Source organism: Engraulis encrasicolus, chromosome 24 (genome assembly GCF_034702125.1).
Source record: "Engraulis encrasicolus isolate BLACKSEA-1 chromosome 24, IST_EnEncr_1.0, whole genome shotgun sequence".
NCBI classification, from domain to species: domain Eukaryota; kingdom Metazoa; phylum Chordata; class Actinopteri; order Clupeiformes; family Engraulidae; genus Engraulis; species Engraulis encrasicolus.
Window position 1 is genome coordinate 15,334,648 of NC_085880.1, and position 10,000 is coordinate 15,344,647.

The 10,000-nt window shown below is 40.5% G+C and overlaps 1 protein-coding gene across 2 annotated transcripts in view; it reads left to right on the forward strand.

Moving 5' to 3' along the window:
• zgc:123010 (uncharacterized protein LOC641500 homolog) overlaps positions 1–10,000 on the forward strand; it is a 31,462-nt gene that overhangs the window by 18,904 nt on the left and 2,558 nt on the right. For both annotated transcript variants that reach the window (XM_063192129.1, XM_063192130.1), the window contains exon 14: positions 258–360. In XM_063192129.1, coding sequence (XP_063048199.1) covers positions 258–360 — 103 coding nt within the window. The remainder of the gene's footprint in view (positions 1–257; positions 361–10,000) is intronic.

Sequence of the window (10,000 nt, forward strand, 5' to 3'; positions counted from 1 at the left end):
CGCAATGTAATCACAACTGACAAACTGGAATTAAAAGCTGCAACAAGGGCTCACTAGGAAAAGAGACAATAGCCTGAATGTGAGGAGAAATTAAAATAAAATAAAAAATGTCATTGCAAATTATTGGAAAAGCCTAAAACTCACCAAAAAGACAATATTCTGGAGGGATTGGTTAGCATGAGATATATCTAATGGATCTCTTTAAGAGTGAAATATCTATCTTCATGTAAACTTGACCTGTGTGTGTGTGTGTGCAGGTGTGGGGAGATAGATAGTGTCCGTGTGCTCCATGAGCGCTTCTGTGCCTTCGTCAACTACAAGACACCCACTATGGCAGCTAGAGCACTGGAACGACTTAATGTGAGTACATTAATACACACACACACACCAGCAACAACAACAGCACACACACATACACGCCAGGTGCCTTTGCTCGTTCTAAATGAGGCTCAGTGAATTGCAATCAACTGCCCTTACACCACACCCTCACCCACACCCACAGAGCATTCACCCGGTTGTGTGCTATACTGATGGCGCGTGCGTGCGTGCGTGCGCGCGTGCGCGCGTGCGCGCGTGCTGGCCTTATGTTGTGTGCAGGGATACAGTATTGAGGTAATACAGTATTGTGCCCTATCCTGATTGTGTGTGTGTGTGTGTGCTATCCTGATGGTGTGTGTGTGTGTGTGTGTGTGTGTGTGTGTGTGTGTGTGTGTGTGTGTGTGTGTGTGTGTGTGTGTGTGTGTGTGTGTGTGTGTGTGTGTGTGTGTGTGCTATCCTGATGGTGTGTGTGTGTGTGTGTGTGTGTGTGTGTGTGCGTGTGCGTGTGTGTGTGTGTGTGTGTGTGTGTCAGTGCTTGACACTAACTTTTTCGCTTACCAGCAATTTTGGCTAGTGGTTTTCCTGACTCACTAGCCATTGGGCCTTATCACTAGCCATAATTTTCTTAACCATCATAGCAGCTTTAATGAATTACATAATATAGGCTGTAATAATGTAATGTAGGCTAACATAATATAATATAATATAATATAATATAATATAATATAATATAATATAATATAATATAATATAATATAATATAATATAATATGGTAACACTTTATTTTAGGGACACATCTATTAGCACTAATACATAAAATATTAATGCATGTGTAAGTAACTTGTAAGGCATGTACTAAGCAAAATAAGACAGTTGTTAAGCATGTATTCACAAATGTCTTGTTCATGCACAATAAGGGATTTATTACCAATATAACCTTAGTAAGGACCTAGTAGACCTAGATTTCTATTTATGTGTAAGCAGTAAGGGCCAGAATACAATGTGTATAAGCTCCTGGTACACTGTGTGAACAAACCCTGAACAGTGTGAAAACAGATGTGGAATAAGGGTCCCTATTCTAAAGTGATGCATTGCTCAGCCCAGATGGCTTAGGGCCCCCGCACTACCTAGGGCCCCCACTCTACGTCTCCCCCCCCCGGGAAGCAAAGTGTAAGAACATTTCAGAGTCTACATTAGTCTCAGTAGGTATGAAGATCTCATTTATTCTACTCATTATGTCATTGAGTAATTGGAAGCATTATATAGCAAGGATTGGACGTAAAGTTATCAATGACGGTGGGTGGTGAGATGTCATTTTTTCATACACCAATTAGTTTTAATTGTAAAAACCCTACAATAAATGCAGAATATAACGATGAGTAATAGTTTGGAAGCGAAACTAAGCTATTCCTTTCTGATAAATAAGTTAATGTTTGAGAAAACTTAGCTACAAGAAGTGCAGTGCATGATGGGTAGGCTACGCCCTTAGTCAGAAATGCAATGCATGGCCAATGCAGCAATGATAATATTTCTGTTGTTACGTACATGGCAAATTGTTTGGATAGCAACTAAATTTCACAAGTGAGGGGAGGAGCTAAGGACGTAGGCTCAGAGCTGGGTAGGTTGTCTGTTGGCCTAGATTGCGTACCCATCATGCACTGCACTTCTTGAAGCTAATGTTCTCAAACATTCACTTAATTATCACAAAAGAGTAGTTTAGTTTTGCTTCAAAACTATTATTCTAATGTTCTGCATTTATTTTGGGTTTTACAATTAAAACTCAGTGGTACATGAAAAAAAATACATCTCACCAACCCACCGCCATTGACAAGTGTACGTTCAATCCTTGCTATATATAGGCTCTTGTTACCTCCCTCTCATTGATATGAACAAGAGAAAACTAGATGACTCAGCTGGGTAAATATTAGTTATTTGATATACCCTTACACTTTGTAGATCGGGGGGGCTAGGTAGTGCAGGCCTGGGTGGTGTGGAGGCCCTAGGACTTTGGTAGTGCAGAGGCCCTGAGCCATCTGGGCTGACCAATGCATCACTTTAGAATAGGGACCCTTATTCTGCATCTGTTTTCACACTGTTCAGGGTTTGTTCACACAGTGTGTCGGGAGCTTATACACATTGTATTCTGCCACTTACTACTTACTAATAAATAGAAATATAGGCTTACTGGTCCTTACTAAGGTTATATTAGTAATAAATCCCTAATTGGGCATGAACAAGACATTTGTGAATACATGCTTAACAACTGTCTTATTTTGCTTAGTACATGCCTTACAAGTTACTTACACAGGCATTAATATTGTATGTATTAGTGCTAATAGATGTGTCCCTAAAATAAAGTGTTACCGTTAATATAATATGCTATAGGGCCTAATAATTAGAATTGTTAGGCCTATTAACTGGTCCATGCATGCATGCTATGGAAAGAACAGATTTACTGATCTGAGGAATGGCATAGGCTTTATTGACCATGCAGAAACACCAAGCACAGTGTTGTGGAAGGGCACAAATGTAAGCTACACGAGAGCAAAATATTTTCGTCTGTGATCTGGATGGCATTTTATTTATATCATATAGGCCTATCTGTGGAGGTCGCCGTCTAAATTGATGCGCAAAGTAGATAGCGCAGACTTCCGGTTTGGGCATGAAGGAGTAGGCTGCGTGTGTGAAGAGCTCCGACCGAATTTGCAACTTATGTGACCAAATGTAATACCTTTACCGTAGGAGTGGTGTAATTAACGCACATTACAGTGTTATGCTACCTTGAACAGCGAATGGCTACCTCCAAACAAAAAAAACCTTCTTTGATGACCACGCGAAACACCTTGGCTAGTAAGCTATCCACCATGGCATCAGAAGCTAGCCCTCCCAACAGCGACGGAATAACCATGACTCAGCTAGTACAAGAGCTGGCCAAGCAGCGAGAAAGTTTAAAAGAAGATATTTCTACCCTCATTCAAGAATCACTGGTGCCGTTACAGACTACAGTGAATGCTTTGACAGAGAGTGTGAACTCTGTGCAACAACGACTGACGGCGGCAGAATCACTTGCAGGTGATAATTTTGACAAGATCTGTGCCGCCGAATCAGCTGTGGAAGCTTTGGCAGCCCAAAATGCGGCACTGTTGGACCGAATCGAAGATTTAGAAAACAGATCACGCCGCAATAACTTGAGGATTTTAAATGTTCCAGAGGGCAGCGAGGGTGTGGGGAATACAGTTAACTTTATGGCGAACTTGTTCATGGAGATTACCGGCGACGGCGACCATGCCCTGTTCGACTCGCCTCCAGTGCTGGAGCGCGCGCACAGAGTGGGCAAGATATCCGACAACGAGGACCACCCCCCGCCGCGACCCTTTCTGGTATGTTTCCAAAGCCACCAGGAGAAGGAGCGATTACTTCAATGGGCAAGTCAGAACACTATCACCTATCAGGGCGTTACACTAAGAATGTACCAAGACTACAGTGCTGCTCTGTCACGAAAACGCGCAGACTTCAAAGGCGTTAAACAAGCATTCTACAATAAGGGTATCAAATTCCGCCTGCGTTATCCAGCTGTACTACGAGTCTTCCACGAGGGAAATACGTTCAATTTCAAAACACCGAAGGAGGCACGGGCCTATTACGATCGACAGGTGGTTGGTGAGGAAGACTGATGTGATATGGACAGTTCACGCGCTTAATAGAGGGAGACGCTTTTCAGCTTGGAGGACGTTTTGAAATATCATTGAACTGGAACTGTAACCATCGTGTTTTGGTCAAACTACTTGGCCACGCTGAAGACTATGGGTAACTAACGGACCTTTTATTGTTTTGTTTTCTTCTTTCTTTCTTTCACTTTTCCCTGGTAAGTGCCTTTAGGCTACCTGTTTTCTTTTCAGTTCTTTCACTTCATTTTTGTTGGGTTTCTTTGAGATAATGGTCAACTGATAGCTTACATGTTGGAGGTTGCTTTGCCAATGTTTAGGCTACCGACGATCATGGCCTATTTTTTCCTACTTTAACAGTGAACGTGACGGTATCGTCGGCAGCATATTTATCTGTGTGCTTTTTCAATTGAATGGTTAATTGAATATGGTTTTAATTTACTACCAGTTATCACTGCTAAATGGTCACTGGCTCTTCACAGTTTAGTTTAGAAGAAGAGGGTGTACCGGAAGGTTCAGGAGTCAGAAGAGAGCCTGCAGTCTGCCTATGTTCCAAGGGCGGGCATAGGATTTGTTATGTTTGGGGTTATGGGGGGGGTTATTCCTGGGGAAGCATCATGGTTTTCTCCTATTGAACAGGGATTTTATACTGCTTTTTTATTTTATTTACTACGTTTTTGTTTGATATTGACAGGCGCTTTGGGGAGCACATCCCACTTTTCATTTTTTAAGCATGTCACATAACATAAATAATGTCAGGGCGGATATAGGTGTAATGCCAACACGTTTCATTACCTGGGACGTGAAAGGAATGAATGGGCCTAATAAAAGGGGAAAGATTTTTTCTCATTTAAAGAGGCTAAATGCAGAAATAATATTTTTACAAGAAACACATTTGAAAATGGCAGACCATATCAGGCTTAAGAAGAATTGGATAGGCCAGAGTTTCCATTCAAACTTCAATAATAAATCACGGGGGGCAGCCATCTTGATTCATAAAAAAATATTGTTTACACCATCTCAAACCATCTCAGACCCCCAAGGGCGATTTGTGATCGTATCTGGGTTGCTATTTAGCACTCCAGTAATACTAGCAAGTGTCTATGCCCCGAACTGGGATGATGTTAGCTTTATACATAAACTTACCTCTCTTTTCCCAAACTTAAACAGACATAAGCTTTTAATTTCTGGCGACTTCAACACAGTTATGGACCCAGCCTTGGACCGCTCCAGCCCTAGGACTTTGACACGCTCTAAAATGTCTTTAGCTCTTGGTGAGTTTACTGACAGAGCGGGCTGTGTTGACCCTTGGAGGTTCTTTAACCCTAACAAAAAGGAATTTTCCTACTTCTCACATGTCCATCACACATATAGTCGTATCGATTTTTTCCTCATTGATAAGACACTTCTCCCTTTCACAAAGAAAATTGAATATACTGCAATTGTCGAATCTGATCATGCACCAGTGTCCATGGATATCTCCTTCTCACAAAATGTCACACAACCAAGAGTCTGGAGATTAGACAGGTCCCTACTATCAGACAGTCGCTTCTGTGAACTCATTGGCAAAGCAATAGATGAGTTCATATACTTTAACAGATCTGACTCCATATCCCCATCTATGTTATGGGAAACGCTTAAAGCTGTTATAAGAGGGAAGATTATTTCTTATTCTATTTCATGCAGCAAAGAGAGAAAACAAAAAGAAGAAGAACTACTGAAATCGATAAGACACATTGACCAACAATATTCCATCACTCCAACTCCTGAGCTATATAAAGAAAGAGTTGCATTGATAGCCCAATATGATTTATTGTCAACAGAAAGAACAGAAAAACACCAACTTTGGTTAAAGGGACACTATTATGAACATGGAGATAAAGCAGGTCGTCTTCTGGCTTACCAACTTAAATGCCAATCTGCATCTCGTTTAATACCTCAGATACGTACTACATCACAATTCTTGACCATAGACCCAATAGAGATAAATGACACTTTTAGAGATTTCTATTTCAATCTATACACATCTTCTGCCCCACATGATAAAGCAAGCATGATGACTTTCTTAGACAACATTAATTTCCCACAAGTAGATACAGAAGCCAAAGATAGCCTTGAAGAAACCGTTAAGTTACAGGAAGTAGTTGACTCCATTCGCAAAATGCAAAGTGGCAAATCACCTGGGCCAGACGGCTATACTGTCGAGTTTTATAAAAAGTTCTCTTCTCAACTCGCTCCCTTGCTACTTGAAATGTTTAATCACTCTTTCGATCAGAAACATTTACCACAAACTTTAACAGAGGCTTCCATTTCACTTCTTTTGAAGCCAGGCAAGGACCCAAATGATTGTGGGTCATATCGACCTATATCTTTGCTTAACGTTGATGTTAAAATCTTAGCTAAGCTGATAGCTTCAAGACTAGAGAATGTTACCACCACTATCATCTCAACAGAACAAACTGGTTTCATAAAGGGTCGCCAGTCCTTTACAAATATCCGTACACTTCTAAATGTTATTCACTCCCCTGCATCCAGAGAGACTCCTGAAGTTGTTGTCTCCATGGACTCTGAAAAAGCATTTGATAGAGTGGAATTCACTTATTTATTCACTGTATTAGAGAAATTTGGCTTTGGCTCAAACTTCATATCCTGGATACGCTTATTATACACATCTCCTAAGGCATCAGTAACTACTAACAAAATATCTTCCAAACTATTTTCTCTCTCAAGGGGTACCCGCCAAGGCTGCCCCCTGAGCCCACTTCTATTTGCAATAGCTATAGAGCCTTTATCAATACAATTTAGGACAACCCCCTACATTTCTGGCATACGCAGGTTTGGAACTGAACATAAAATCTCTTTATATGCTGACGACTTACTTTTGTATATTTCTGATCCAGTATCATGCATTCCTAAGATTGTCAATATCCTTAATGACTTTGGACTTTTCTCTGGTTACAAATTAAACTTCTCTAAGAGCGAATGCTTTCCCATTAACAATTTGGCCCTTCAGTTAACTGACAACGTGTTCCCCTTCCATGTATCAAAGTCTGGATTTAAATATCTAGGCATACATATCACCCGTGCCTTCTCTGATCTCTATGAAAATAACTTCAAACCCCTCTTGCTCAAATTAGAAGCGGATTTTAAGAGATGGTCTGGCCTATATTTATCTCTTCCAGGTAGAGTTAGTTGTATTAAAATGAATGTTTTACCCCGTTTTTTATATCTGTTTCAATGTCTTCCAGTATTTTTGTCTAAATCTTTTTTCCAATCTTTAAATAAATTAATTTCCTCTTTTCTTTGGGCAAATAAAAATGCTAGAATACGCAGAGAGTTTTTAGAGAGGCCAAGGGATAAGGGTGGCATGGCACTACCTAATATGAGAAACTACTACTGGGCATCTAATATTCAAAAAGTCATATATTGGTACCAGAATCCACAGCCGGATTGGTGTAAGATTGAGGCAAACTCATGCACCTCTACCTCACTTCCTGCTTTGGTCACTGTTGGATTACCACTGTCACCCTCCAAATTCACTTCTAGCCCTGTGGTATCTGCTACCCTTAGGATATGGACGCAATTCAGACAACACTTCAAACTGAAAGAATTTTCTACATACAGCCCTATTTGTAACAACCACCTTTTCCCTGCCGCCAGAATAGACCATACCTTCACTGTATGGAGAAGGAATGGCTTGAGCGCATGTCACCGCTTCTATATAGATGGAATTTTTGCCAATTTCAATGACCTCTCTGCCAAATTCAATCTACAGAAATCTGATTTATTCAGGTATTTCCAGGTCCGCCATTTTATTCAAAGCCAGAGTCCAACATTCCCTGATTTCCCAGCAGATTCAGGACTTGAGAAAATTTTGCGTCATCCCATGCATTTGGGGAGACATATTGCAAATATTTCCAATATAATAACTTCTCTTCAGGAGACATCATTAGATAGGCTAAGAACTGCTTGGTCTGAAGAACTTGGCTTTGAAATTCCTGGATACTTCTGGGAACGTGCTCAGGAAAGAATTAATGGAACTTCATCCTGTGCCCGGCTTAGCCTGATACAGTTCAAAGTCTTTCATAGAATTTATTACACTAAATCTAAACTCTCAAAAATGTATGACAACGTTGATGACAGATGTGAGCGCTGTAATTCAGCTCCAGCAAATATGACCCATATGTTTTGGGATTGCCCCAAGTTAACTGAATTTTGGTCATCTATCTGTAAAATACTAAATGATGCATTTCACACCAAAGTAAAACCATCTGCAGATATGGCCATCTTTGGAGTATTGGTTGACGAGCATACGCTATCCATTGACAAGATGAATGCTTTTGCTTTTGCATCTTTGATAGCCCGTAGAAATATAGTTTTACATTGGAAATCCCCTGAATCACCCAAAGCGTCTGTCTGGCTCACTGAATTAATGTTTTTCTTGAAATTAGAAAAAATTAAATACTTTACTAGAGGTTCGACAAGACAATTTCACAAGATGTGGGACCCTCTGATTGAGTACTTTAAAAATATCAAGACCCTTCCATAAGCCTATGGAGCCCTGAGATTTACTATTGATCTTGCTTAATTATTGACATGTATATGAGCATGTAATACCCCAATTGTCTGTCATTATTATTATTGCTAATGTTTTTTTTTTTATTATTATTTTATTTCATTTTTATTTCACTATTTATTTTCAGTTTTCAGTATTATTATTGCTATTGTTAAGTTTTTCCTTTTGGGCTTTGTCACTATAACTAGCATAATTATTATTGTTATTATTATTATTATTATTTCTCTTGAGTTATTTATATAATTTATTGTACAGGAAACTTTGTTTTTTGTACTTATGTGTTTCTTTTGTCTTTTACAGCAGTATATGGGTGTTGTGGGTGGGTGGGGTTTGTTTGTTAAAAAGAAAAGAAAAGTATCCAATTCAAGATATTGTAACAACATGCATATTACTTCTGCTTTCTTGAATAAAAAATATAATGGGAAAAAAAAAAAAAAAAAAGTAGATAGCGCAAAGTCATTGCCAAGTTCGCCTGTCCTCGGTCATGGATGTGGAATAACACCTCTTCTGGAATATTTTCTTATAAAAGTATCCACTAGAAAGCACACACAGATGCGATAACTAGCCTACGGGCTACGACTTCCTTTCATTCCGTTTAATAGTGAGTTGCCTAAAATAAAAGCGAACGCAAGGCAAGACGGGCACCTACGAAGGGAGGGACATGCTTATGTGCAGTCTGGAAGACTACCACACGTTGTTTAAACCCGGTTTGGCAGTCGGGAACAACAGCACAAGAAACATGGTGGAATATTAAGGTATGAAGACATACAGGCAAATCAAAAAATAATTTAAACCGAACATTATTAATGCCGCATGTGTCCTTGTCTCATCACTGCGCTAATAAGTCTCGAGACTTTCACAAGACAGACTGACGTGTTTTCCTCTCGCCTTGGTCATTTTAATGTCCACTAGGCCTACTACTAAGTAGGCTATTGTACTAATGACTGATCGCAAAACAGGTCAGTTGAGATGAACTTCGCTACTTTATTTTCACGTGAAGGTTCAGTGACATTTCCAAACGCACGCTGATGTGCCGGTAGCGCGCTGCCACTCCTCTTCGCAAGACTAGCTCTATCAGATTCCTGGCGTCCGTGAGACACAGGTGACACGTGACACAGGTGCTTCATGGGTATTGTAGGCTCGCGAAAACGCATCGTCCGAGGAAAAAACTAAATGCGGTGCCTAATCATTCAGAATAGTAACGGACCCGCCAGAATGGCTATTGAACCTTCGGTATCTACTAGCCAAAGCCGAAATTCACCCGCATTTGGCTAGCTGGCGCGTGTTAGTGTTAAGCCCTGGTGTGTGTGTGTGTGTGTGTGTGTGCGTGTGCGTGTGCGTGTGCGTGTGCGTGTGCGTGTGCGTGTGCGTGTGCGTGTGCGTGTGCGTGTGCGTGCGTGTGTGTGTGTGTGTGTGTGCGCGCGCGTGCGCTATCCTGAT